At 30.1% G+C, this 13,464-nt stretch overlaps 1 protein-coding gene across 38 annotated transcripts in view; it reads right to left on the bottom strand.

Moving 5' to 3' along the window:
• The window catches only part of LOC139523818 (1-phosphatidylinositol 4,5-bisphosphate phosphodiesterase gamma-1-like), an 84,219-nt gene that overhangs the window by 11,117 nt on the left and 59,638 nt on the right, over positions 1–13,464 (bottom strand). For 17 of the 38 annotated variants that reach the window (XM_071318106.1, XM_071318107.1, XM_071318116.1 and 14 more), the window contains 11 exons: positions 11,889–11,985; positions 11,613–11,712; positions 10,876–11,046; positions 10,234–10,336; positions 9,164–9,278; positions 8,553–8,717; positions 5,423–5,511; positions 4,844–5,028; positions 2,057–2,103; positions 1,044–1,236; positions 608–657 (listed from right to left, as the gene is read on the bottom strand). In XM_071318106.1, coding sequence (XP_071174207.1) covers positions 608–657; positions 1,044–1,236; positions 2,057–2,103; positions 4,844–5,028; positions 5,423–5,511; positions 8,553–8,717; positions 9,164–9,278; positions 10,234–10,336; positions 10,876–11,046; positions 11,613–11,712; positions 11,889–11,985 — 1,315 coding nt within the window. Of the gene's footprint in view, positions 658–1,043; positions 1,237–2,056; positions 2,104–4,839; positions 5,029–5,422; positions 5,512–8,552; positions 8,718–9,163; positions 9,279–10,233; positions 10,337–10,875; positions 11,047–11,612; positions 11,713–11,888; positions 11,986–13,464 lie in introns of those variants that run through there. The other 21 variants (XM_071318124.1, XM_071318126.1, XM_071318128.1 and 18 more) reach the window with 4 other exon arrangements.

The following is a 13,464-nucleotide window of genomic DNA, read 5'->3' as shown; positions in this document are numbered from 1 at the left end:
AAAAATTAGAGAAGCCTGGATTCAAAATTGAACTGGGATTTCTACCACACTTCTGAAGTGGTTAATTTTGCCATTTTAATCTTTCTGATCAGATATATCCCTCAAGTTTCTCTTTTATTAAGCGAAAAAAGGGGGGATGGATTTACATCACTGTGAATTATCAGACAATGTTTCTGCACTGTATCATCAGCTTAAAGGCAGAAATGACAGCGCAAGCCTCAAAATAGGCTACAATACTTTCAACAAAAAAATAATTGCTTTCAGAAGCATTCTGCAGGAAGAAAAAGTTTGTCAATTTTTAAATACTTATAGAGGAATTCTTGCAATAAGTAGCCATGGAGTTTTTTGATTAAATGTTGCTACTATAGAACTCATACTAAGCAATATAGCAATGTGTATGCAAGGACTTATATCAAAATGACATATATTTCCATTGCTGTATCAGGTGAGCAGGTTGATACATTTGCACCTTTATATTGAATTATTTACAACAAAGCAATATCTATCAAGGGTGTGATTATATATTTCGACATTCCATGTATTCTGCTTAGTCAGCATTCTAGCAAATAGTCATTTTTAAGCTACATGTACGTAGTTGTGATTTTACCCTCAGAAGATGCTATGTCTTCATCTATCCCTAAAATTCTTTGATATTTTCTGAAAAAATATATATAGAAGGATAATAAGTGGAAAGTCCTGTCTAAGGTTTACATATACATGTAAGAGCACACGTGTCCTATTTCAAATGTCAAGAATACTTTAAAAAGAACTTATTATATTAGTTTTTTTTATTTAAAAGATGATTCTGTGAAATATTAATAAAACAATGCTTTTTCTTTATTATTTCAATATTTGGAATGTTAAGAATTTCTTATATATGACTTTCCCCTTCCATTAAAACGCAGATACAAATCCTCCCTTTCCAAACAATTACTTAGTTTTAAGCATAATTTTAATCTAAAAATCAAGAAAGTAAATAAATCATGAAAGGAATCCTGTACTTTTACCACCGAAAGTAGCCAAACTTTTTTTCAGCGACTTACTTCCTTTGAGCACGTTTTTCTTCATCACCCTTGGCTGTTAAGTCTTCCACAGAACCCTTCATACTTTCTTGTTTTCGTCCAAGCATAGGGGCTGAATTTTGGTGCTTCACAATTTCGTGTCTTTTAGGGCTATGGCCAAATGCCGCAACACTTTCTTGTTTTTTGATACTCGAATGACCAGCAGATTGCATTTCTATGTGTATAGTGTTTATAGTATAAAGAGATTGGAAATATTTCTGTTTCAATACTTTCAAAACAATTCTATTAAATGTACTAATATATTGTGCACCTTAAGGGTCCAAATATTCAAAGTTTCTATGGTTTTTTTAATATACATATTCCTATAGGCAATCTCTTACATGATTTAAATATAACTAAAGCTGTTTTTCAGATTGCAAATCTAATAAATAATGTAAAACATGTTCTATCTAAAAGCCTTTCTTGGACTAGAAAAAAACAATGAATATATATATATATATATGTATATGTCTATTTCTAGAGGAATCATATTTACAAATATATTTATAGAAAATAAACATATCTAACTAAAAATATTTCAAAAATAAGGTATGGCTGAACCATGTCTGGTAATGACCAATCAAATCATCACATTACAAATACATTTCATGAAAATGATCATTACTTTCTAGGAAATTTCTGTAGACAAATTGATATGAAATGTAGAAAAGAGCATGAAATATCTAACTTTAAAAACCCTGAACAAAGACAATGAAACAGTTTTCAGGGTAAGGAATGGATGTTACAGTTTTCTACAAGCCAGGGTAGAAATTTTTATATGTAGGAAAACTACTTAATGAAGTATATATTAAATATATTAGATGTGAGAGTTAGAAGTCTGAGAGGAAGAAAGTTGTTTGGGTCAGAAACAGTTGCATAAATTATACCATATCAATTTATACCATTGATAGGTAAATATTCTATACATGCTTTAATATATTGAAAAGAGAGATAACTCTTTGTTTACTATTGTGGTAAAGGTTAATGTTAGTTACCATGACTACGTTTAAAATCGTCAATTCCTAGGATTTTCTGATATTTCCTACAAAACAAAATATTAATATAATGATAATCTTTTAAGCATATACACTGCTTCATCAGTTCAAAAAGCACTGTACATGTTATAGAAAATATATATATAGATAGATATTTTCCTGATCAGCATTTAAACCAAAATATATCAACATATTTAGCAGTGTGATGCCAGCTTGAAATGTTTCTGTCATTACTGCAAACAAAGGTGTTATGACTAATTTCCAATATAACACGAATCAGTTAAGAAAGATTCTGTCTTTCGTCTTTCTATTTATTGAATCCCCTGATATCAGTGATCACTTTTCCTTAACACTAAACTATATAACACTCATACATGAAACACAATCTACAATATGTGTAATGTTACATGTATATGTCCTGCAAAGAAAAATACATGTAAAACGTATCACATACACATGACAGTCACATAAAGCCCCATCACACTTAGGGATGCAGCTGCCTAGACCAAAGTGTTAGAAAACTCACCATCAATGAAAGTGCATGAGAGAGAAACTGTCCAGAAACAAAAAACTATTTATACTTCAGAGTAAAATATTAAACTATATAATTTTTTGAATACTGTAAATAGCTTTCAATTGTTTTCCTCCTTCAGTGATAAAACAGGCATTTTTTAAAACAATAAAAATGAAAATTGCCTTTTATTTATTTTTTTAAGGTTCTTAACTCTTGTTACTGGTACATGAACCGACTTCATAGATCCAGTATTGGGTCAATATTAAGATGATCATTTTAGTAATACTGAAGATGTCATTCTGAAAATTGAGAAAATTATCAATAGGGAATCGAACATGTAATAGTGAGAAGTTCAGTGCCCTCTGAGATCCCAATATAATATCTTCTAACAATCCACCTCAATCAAACTGATTTACCTCTCTTTTTAGACCAAAGCCTAATAAAGTAAAGATAAATACAATTATTCTTTTTTTTTTTTTTGCAAACATTGCACCTAAAACAAAGAAGCGGATACCAGATATTAAAAATAGGCCACATACAAAACATGAATGAAAACTTCATTTTGAAATATAAATTATTCAAATTTTACATTTTTCAAGCTTATTCCAACTTACTAACATTTGAAATTTCTACTACTTATCAAAGAAGTTCAAAGAACATGAGCTGTGAGCTTTTGCTTACTAAGGATGACATCACTATACGTATTGGGTAACCAAGATAGTTGAAAGATGCATATCTTATTTTTTTTTATTTCAATGCACTCACTTCATATTTTTCAAACCTCTCACTGGAGAAATAAACTCAAATGCTTCACCAGTTAATCAGTTTGAAATAAACAGAAATTGGGTAAAACATTTGTTGGACAAAACCTTCTGATTAAGCACAGTAAAGTACCGGTAGATTCATTACTGCGTTATGTAAATATGATGTTAAAATAAATTCAATAAGTGCTGTTCCAGAACTAAACAGGAGGGGATTAAAGGCACTCAAATTATTTGATAGTATTTTATTTAAAATTTTGTAAGAATTATAATTAAATTGGTGGTCAAGGACTCATCTAAATGCCTTTCATGCTCCCAATGAGTCTAATTCTGGGACAGCCCTTATGTTTCAAGTAAACTCAATACAGTTTTATGTAAATTAATATAATGTTATGGTAAAATCACTATCAATCAATACATATTTTTATAAATTCTATTTGTACCAGGGTATTTCTTTGTAAGTCTTGACTCCTTCTAACCAATTACAATGCACTTGCGTACACGTGCTATTTTTGCAGGTGAATTGACTTGTAAAAGGGAAGTGAGTATATAATATTGGATGTGAAATACACTCAGTGCTCCAAAGGTATTATATTCCACACGTAATACACCACCATAGTCAAACTGTTTTACCTATTTTTTCTAGACCTGAAAAAAGTCAAGTTCCTATGTTTTATAGACCTAAGAAAAGTCAATTCAAGATTAATTTTGAGGAAAACAACATGGAACAATGGGTCAAAACTGTCTTTCTTATCAAAATCTTAACAATGTTTCATACATTGTTCCAATATCTTTTATCTATATTCATTTCAAATATTTGTTTATTTGTGATATTTTTAGGACTTTATATATCTAGCAATTTAATTTTCGAACGTCTGGAATTGTAGATTAAATGAAGGTATAATAATAGGTCATTTAAACTCCATTAGAACAATTCTACAAAATGCATTAAATAAAATAACTTAAAATTTATACAAAGAAAAAGCTGAACTAAATATGCCAAACAAAATAAAAAATAAACAAAGTGAAAATAAAAAACAATGTGCATCATGCAACATTTTCATGCCAATATAACACAAATACTTCATAACAGATTGTTCTTATGTATAAAATTAATCTAGTTTTCCTTCAAAGGCCCATTTTACCCAAGTTCACCCATTTTACAAAAATTAAGGATATTATCTTAGTTTGCTTAACTTTATATCAAATCCATTAGTTTTATTCTTTAAATCCATTTTTTTTATTTAAAGCCTTTTTTTTTTTTTTTTTTTTTTTTTTGCAAAATAATACTTGGTCTATTAAATTTTTATCAAATATTCTTTACATCTATTTCTTCTGAATGTCAAAGCTAATTAACAATCTTTTAACCATAATTTAATCATAAGACATCAGAAACATATTTCCCCATTTCAATGGAAAAAAAATTCATATGAAGACGAAAACTACTTTACTTTTCCTATTTTGACAATTAATTTTTTTTTCATTCTTAACGACATAAAATTATAAACTCACTTTCTCTGTCGACGTTCATCATTTTTTGCAAGTAAGTTTTCTTCCGTAAGAGACAGTTCCTCCATCAACCTCTGAACACCCTGCTGTTTTCCCTCCTTTTGGTAAGTGCCAATCTGTTCCTCCAGATCTTTCTTCTTATCTCGTAAATCTTGTATACAGGCATAGATATCTGACTCTTCACTTTCCTGAAACAGTGAAATAGGAGTCAAAATTAAGCATATTAAACACACTTTTAATCTTATTGGGTAAAACGCATTTAAGAGTATAATGGACTATGGGTAATTTCATTAAACAATTCGGAGTGATCTTGATCTGTATTTTATGGAACTAATCATTGTGTATAAGTTTCATAACATTTAGTTGAGGCAAACTAAATTTGGAGAATGAAAATAAATTTTGGGAAATTCATAGGGTGGACACATGTAAAAATTAATGCTCTCTCAGATGATGGTTGGGGCATACAATTTGCCAGCAGAGTATTTTAGAAATACTGTTTTTAAAATATTAGATAATAAAGAGTTTTCCTGGACTTACAATCCTTTTTGGTGGCAGCAGTCAAGAATCATGATAAATACTTACTCTGGGATTCTTTTTATCTATATGAACTAATAAAGCAGCCATTTCTAATTCTTCACTATAACCATTCTGTATAGGTACACTTCTATAACCTGTAATGTATGCAATTGAAATGATATTTGAATGAAAAGACATCAATATATATATCTTTTTTATGACCTTCACCTTTTTACTTGAGCATACCCGATGAAATTATTCCAAGAATGTGTCATGTCAGACAATATTTTATATCACTTAGGTTATTGCTTGTTAACCAAATATTTAACCTACCGATAGCCCTTAACCAGTAAATGAGAATCAAGCTGAGAAGTGTAATTTAAGGTCCTTACATCTTTTGAGAGGTACCATGCTGACCATAAAAATCAGCATATGATCAAAGAGCTAAAGTTCTGAAATCACTAGAATAAGTTTTTGCTCTAAAATCGCATGAATACTGTAGAATCATTTATTTTTATAGGTACCAATTTTCGTAGATTAAAAAAACTTACACCTTTGTTGATATATTTAATTTCGTGGTTTTGCCAGTCTGCATACAACATTTGAAAAATTCGTTGAGCATCTAAAATTTGTGGTTTTCATATCCATGAACCCTATGAAAATTAACCAGAATAATTCAGTCGTTATATTCCGCTTACTACATTAACGCCTGAATGCATAGACAATGAAAAACCTTCAATCAACCATTCAGATTTCTCGGGACTTAACTATCTCAATAAAATTGAGCTAATTGCTGATTGGTCACCTCTTATACAGGGCACCAATCAAAATCCAGGATTCGTGAAGAGTTTTTATCGTGTTAGGAAATCAGGCCCTCGCAAGTAGAAGAGATCGATTACGGGGAGGGACTGAATTATTCGGGTTACATGAAAATAGTGAATCCACAGTATACATAATAATAACAAAAAAAAAATAGATGTGTCAAAGCGACACGACACGAAGGGCCCCTTCTCAAATAGTTGAAAAATCTGCAATTTCAATAACACATGTGGACACAAACATGATGGTAGTCTCACATATCAAGAATCAGCTCAAAATCTGGAGACGTATATAAAAAAAGTCCGTATAAAACTGTGATTTTCAACAATTTTCAAAGTTCTAAACCCATAATTTTGGCCAAAATTAGGGGAGCAGAAAGAAACAAACTTGATTTGTAACTCATCATGGTTAGCTCACACACCAAAAATCAGCCCAATATCTGAAAGCATTTAGAAACAAGAGGCTGTCACAACGACAGCAAACCGGATTTATTAACATTTATTTGTGTCCTGGCAATATCACAAGAACCATAACTGATGAACGGTGAAGGTGAAAATCATCAATATCAAATTTGACCCCCATTTTGTCATCAGTATCAACATATTGAAATTTAAAAAGCTTAGGTTGAATGGTGCATGAGTAAATGCAACAACATGTATGGAAACACCATTTTTTGATCTTTCAAGAACCATAACTCCTGAACGGTAAAAGTCAAAATCAACATTATTGAACTTGACCTCCATTTTGTCATCAGTAACAACATATTAAAGGCATTTAGAAAAAAACTCTGTATAATGGTTTGTTGCGGAATGACAGAATGACTGAATTACGGACAAGGGTAAAACTATATGGCACACACAGCTTTGTTGCGGGGCCATAAAAAACGTTTTCCTTGAAATATATATAAATTCTACCATTGTGTCAAGTGTGATATGATATTTATCTATTCGAGACTTGAACTTTGAAATTTAAAATCTTACTGTCGAGAGTGGATAAATACAGTATTGCACATGATTTTGTCATGGAATCTGTCTCTCTAATGATTTTTAAACAATGCCCAGACAAATTCAATCCCACCTTTCAAATGACCTTCAAAAAGATGTGTTCTTTCTTTGTGACGTCATCAGAGATGGTCACCATTTATCATGACCAATAGGAAATTCAGAGGAAAGCAAGAAAATTTTACGTCATAGAGGAATTTTGACCAATAAAGAGCTGAGATCAAGCAAACCACACTATTAAATTAAAAATAATCAAGGTCAGGAAAAGGATATTATTGTGTACGAATTAGCAGACCTGCCAACTTTTGAAAATCTCCATGGGGGATTTAGCGCGCGACCAGATTTTTAAGGGTTACAATTTTAGCGACTTTTCTGTGTGCATTTTTTTTTCTCCTAAAAAAGTCTTAAGTTCTCTTCTTTTTTCTTTTGGTATAATAATGATGAGCTTGTAGGCCTTTATTTCTTTTATTTGCATGATTCTTGTCTATTAAATTATAAAATTGACAAAATAACTGAAGAATAGAGAAAAATGGCATTAAAAATAAAGGATTCAAAGTAGAGACCCACCCCCCTTTTTCCCCTCTAAGATAAGACCTTCTTGTCTATGAATCTTGACTCAAAAGACCTAAAACTACATGCCCTAAAGTTAGAAGGATGAAGACAGATTTTGATTTACTCTTACTTATGGTCTTATCAGTATCAATGAGAAAATGGATAAAATTTGAGTTATCTTTCTTTGTATTCAGAGGTGCTCTTACCGGCGGAGGCTTATTCAGTAACACAGTAGAAGAGAATACAAAATGGCGTCGATTTTAAATCAACAGACATTCGTCGTCTGGTTTCAAAAATTAAACGGATTTCAAGATACACGATGTTTTCTTGAGAGTTCATTACAGTTCTCAACTTTCAATTAATTATGATTTTGTTGTGGAACTACGGCAAATGCGCGTGTTGCAAATTGTGCTGGTATGATATAAAATTGATTAAATTGAAAGGCTGTTTGACCAAATTTGTGTATACAAATTAATTTTGAGGACTGTTACCACCCATTAGGTAATCTGATTACATACAACCAGTAATTATGACACCTGTTGTGACTGTTAATTAGTTAACTTGTCATAATATGTCCCCAGGTAAAATTATAGATTTTTTAAATTGATCAGAAAAACTTCAAAATCGGTAAACAACAATTTTTTCGGGTAAAGTTGGTGAAAATCAGGATTTTGACTAATTTTACAATCCCGATATCGGGATTCTGGTTGAGGATAAAAATTGGGATGATACCGCAAAAATCGGGATAGTTGGCAGGTCTGAATTAGAGAAAAATTGATAAATATTCATATATATATATATATTTATAATGGGGCCAATCTTACCTGTTCTTAGACAAGATACTGGGAATGTTGCCTGCCCCAGAAACTTGGGTTCACCAAATACATCTTCATCCTGTACCATGAATCTGATCAGCGCCAATTCTGGGCAAGTAATGTCAAAAGTGTTGGAACAATTCTCTCTCCAAGTGGGGTTTAAACCATTGTCATCTGAAAATACAGAATAGAATTATACTCTTTATTCTTTAATAATATAAGTCATACGCTACTTATTTTTTGTTGGGTTGACATAGTTATACATCGATTTTAATTGAAATGATAGGACATTTTTTGAGTGGGAACTCACTTTTGTCCAATGACTGTAATTCATCTGTGTTGGGAGTTCTATCAAATAAATAAAAGTGTTTTTTTAAAAAGATCAGTTAAGTGTTTTTTCAAACCTAATAGTCACAGTGACCTAATTTTAATCAAAATAATATGGGAAACCATGACATATAAAATACACAAAATCATAAATTTTGAGGGAAAAAACTGATGGATATAAATCATTAATTCATAGGCTTATTATCTATGTACAGTTAAATGTAATGCGTTTATTAACTTCTTTACCCTTTATGAATTACACAAGTGATAATAATTAAAATCAAAACACATACCAATTTTTGGTGTTTTAAACTTGCTGTTATCTGTTTCTGTTCCAGCTATCTCTATTTCTACAAATGGACAGGCAAATCCTCGCCCAGACTTTAATAAATGTCTAGCTCCCAACACCTGTTAATCAAATAAATACTGTGGTCAATTTCTCAATTTTTCATTTTAGATCACAATGTCAAATCACAGCAGAACTATTTAATTGAATATGTAAGTTCCAACATTATATGTGACCAGATATGTAGATTTGACCACTGCATTAAGTGTTTTAGGATATTTCTTGATTTGAGACAGTTAAAATTAAATTTTAAAATGGAAGCTCTTGTGCATTACTTCGTTTTATTATGCATACAAATAAGAGTAAAAGTTATTTTGTCTTTTTTTAATTGCACTTTTAAAAACAATAAAATCAGCAAAGGGTCCGCAAATAGGTTCAAAAACATGTAGATTTACGTGGGAAGTACATTGTAACAGCCATTATTATGTATATCTCTGAGTCTGCGCTAAGTATATTTTATCGAGAATTTTATCACAGTGTTGTTTACAAAGCTAAAGAAGCACGTCATATTAGAATTGAATTTTAAAATGGAAGCTTTTAAAATATTTAAAAATTTAACTGTTGAGAATGAAGAAATATCTTCACACTAGATATAGTAATGGAATGTGTTTCTCTATAGCGATTTCATCACTATTTCTAATCAGTTTTATTCTTCCTTTTCAAAGATATGTATAAAGTTGTGTTCTTTATATGTGACGTCATCAGGCATGGTAACCTTTTGTCATGACGTCTCAATATGAAAGTCATCAGCAATCAAGACAATTTGATGTCATAATTGAAATTTTGACCAATAATTTATCAAAACAGTAATGTTAAACAGACAGTCAAAGTCCCTTAACTCTGTAACGACAAAAAAATCTAAATGAAAAAGAGTGTTTCTTTTAATCATCCAAAATCCAGCGTCAACTTTCTCAAGTACATATATCAAAGCATACTCAAGCAAGTGCACAATATTGAAAAAATATGATTGGATCTACATCTAGGTAACATTTACATGAAGACTAAATAATATCTTACAGTAATATGTAATGTGAGTGGGTCTACATTTTGTAAGCACTGTTTACTAAATGGACTGTAATCTTTTGCTCTCATCACATCTGGCTGTAACACATACCCACACCTGTAATACACAAAACACATACTTTTACATATACTGTAAATAGGAATTTATTTGGTTCATTAAAATCTTTGTATTGTTTTCAATGTTTAGGCCACTTCACCGTAACTTCCAACACTTCCGTCATACTAAATAAAGGGAAATTTTTTAGATAGAGGTGAGAATAGTATGATAGAATGAGAATCCAAGCAACTATTCTGTCTTGGTGTTTTGCTGTAATTATCAAACCATTTTTTACCTATAATATGAAAATCAGCTGTCTGTTCAACATGGCTGCACTCACCATGAAGGGGCCTAAAAGGAATGCTACAAAATTCTTACCTCAATTCGTTTTATAATAAAACAAGAGTGCACACGTGTCTAATTTGGCTGCCTTAGTACTAGTAAATATTTCAAAATTAAAAGTGTTTCAATTTGATGATTACACAGGTGATCAAATAATATAAATCTCCTTATATATCCTTAATTTAAAACCATTTCCAAAATTTCATAACAGCAAATTTGTGTTTCATGCCAATCCTGAACTAAAATAAGTTAATTACCTTCCATTTCTCATAAATCTGCCTTCATTCAGTTGCATAGATCTATCAGGAGTCTGATAATTTAGGGACACCATCTGACAACCACAATTCCACATTGGCATAGGGTCGTAGTTGGAGGAATCCATACGAGATCCCTTGGGATATACTCTACTTAATTGTTTCGTGTTGTATGTGAGAATGTTAAAGAAAGTAAATGTTAATTGTTTTGTCCAGTAGCAAACATTAAATGTATAAGTATACCTCTTTCACAACAATGTTAAGTGTAGTTAACATTTCTGACATATCTAAAATGTTATCAAGAGTTGCATAAGAATAGTAAAAACTGTAACTGTTGGTAGCTTTGTTGTTTGTTAATAAGATTTATATTGTCATGATTGTTGTCAAATCTGCATTTGAACTTTAAAATTGTTCAAAATATTAAGGGTTTTGTACCCGGTAATAGATAACCTTAGCTGTTTTTGCAATAACTTTAGGAATTTTGAGTCTTCATTGCTTTTCAAACTTGGTACTTTACACTGAAGCATCACTGATGATTCTTTTAAAGAAAAAAAGTATGGCATACCAAAACATCAGCCTGATAATTTTGTTGATTTTTTTTCAATGAATTATGTCAGGGGTTTATGCTGTATATAACCCCAAACGTCTGGTTATGACTCTGTCATACAAACTGTGTGACACATACTCATACACATGATCATATTATCACTTTTAAGATTTTAAATACTGACAAAGGATATTTTACAAAGCTTGCAGCCTGGTGTCTTGTTAAATATTTTTCAACTTTCATTTCTGAGAAGGAAGACATTTCACAGCAGTTAATTGGTCCTTTAAGGGCTCCTAAAATGAAATGACATAAATATTGTTAACAATGTACATAAAAATAACATTAATTTACAAAAAAAAAATGAACCATGTCCTTTTCAAAAAGAGTAATATTGATTCTATTAAGCTATAAAAATATGAATAAATTTGAGCAGATATTAATTAAAAAAATTTATCTGTAAATGTCTTACTGTCTAAATCAAATGGCACAGCAACAGCATAGACAATCAGATCAGACAAATCTCTGGCTAAACATTTCTTCCTCTCTAACTGTTTGTCTTTTTGTTTCTGAAATATATTGAACAAATAATGTCAACAAAGAGATTTTCTAATGAAAATTTGTATTCTTCGGTTTTTAATAAAATTTTTCATATATCAAAATAAAAATTAACTTGTAAATTATAGCCAATCAAATCATGTTCATCAACTATGTCATAAGGATGATCATGACAATGATAAGAACCATTTGAGGATGAAAGTACCAAATACTCACCACAGCAGTTTTAATAATTAAGAAATAAGAGTAAAACATGTTCTTAGTTATGGATCAAAACAAAGAAGTTCTATAAATGAGCACATATTTCAACATACCATCTTTTCAAAGCAAATGATGAATTTAAAAAAAAAATCAAAATAAGATTGAATAAATGTTAATATGAACAACTTCAATACACTACTTCAAAATGATTAAATATAAAACAATAAAAAAAAAATCTTATATAATCACAGCACTCAGCTTATAGGTGACCCCAAACTTCAAAAACTAAAATCTGGACTGGGTAAGAATACCAAAAATTCAGATATTCCAATACACAGTAGGAAGTAAAAATTTATCTAAGGGAGATAATTTGATTAAATTTCATTTGAAAATTAATGTTATTTTATTTAAAAATATGAGCATGATGATTTTTTTTTTTATGTAAACTTGGTATAAGGAATAAAATAAAAATTGCAACACAGACTTATATAAATTTATTAATTTGAACTGTTTTATAAACAGAAATATTATTTATCTCTAAAAGGAATAGACAATTTGCATTCATATTTTCTATTTATAGGAAACTTATATAATTCCTACTATTTCACCAGCTGTTATCAAATCTACTGTTTAAAAAAATATTTATTTAAATTTCCCAAAATATACAAAATTCCTTACGTTACTACCAATTGTCCATAATTGATATGCCTAAAATGAAAACAATGCATCAACTATATATGCCACACTGACCATGAAATCAATTCTAGAATTTAAACCAAGAGGATAATTTGATACTAGAGCATGTTACAATATGTACTGAGGGAATGTTAATCCCTTCTAACAAGTTTTTTTTATGTGTTAATACTTTTTTAAATACAGCGAAATTGAATGCACACCGATTCGTCATCAATGCTTTATTTGAGACAATAAATTAACTTGAAAAAGGTAAAAATGCAGTCCTTGTTTCTACTTATATTATTTACCTATAGGTAGTACATGTACATTTTAAATTTATATAAAAAATTAGATAACTTTCAACTTTGATGTATTTCCGTCAAATACTTTGGTTTTAGTAAACATTGTTCATGTGTTTAGCGGCATTGTCACTTCCTTTACCATGTTAAACAAGTGGTTGAAAAAATATTATTCTATATTGCACAAATTAGTTGGCAAATCAAATTCCTATAACTTACAATTATCACTGCTGTAATTTTGTAATAATGATAAAGTACCTAGCTATAGTACAAATATTATTTTATTTTATCCTGCATAATGACGAACACAAAAAC

The sequence above is a fragment of the Mytilus edulis genome, chromosome 5 (genome assembly GCF_963676685.1).
Source record: "Mytilus edulis chromosome 5, xbMytEdul2.2, whole genome shotgun sequence".
Lineage (NCBI taxonomy): Eukaryota > Metazoa > Mollusca > Bivalvia > Mytilida > Mytilidae > Mytilus > Mytilus edulis.
Note: the sequence above shows the minus strand (reverse complement) of the source record. Positions and strands in the feature narration are given on the sequence as shown.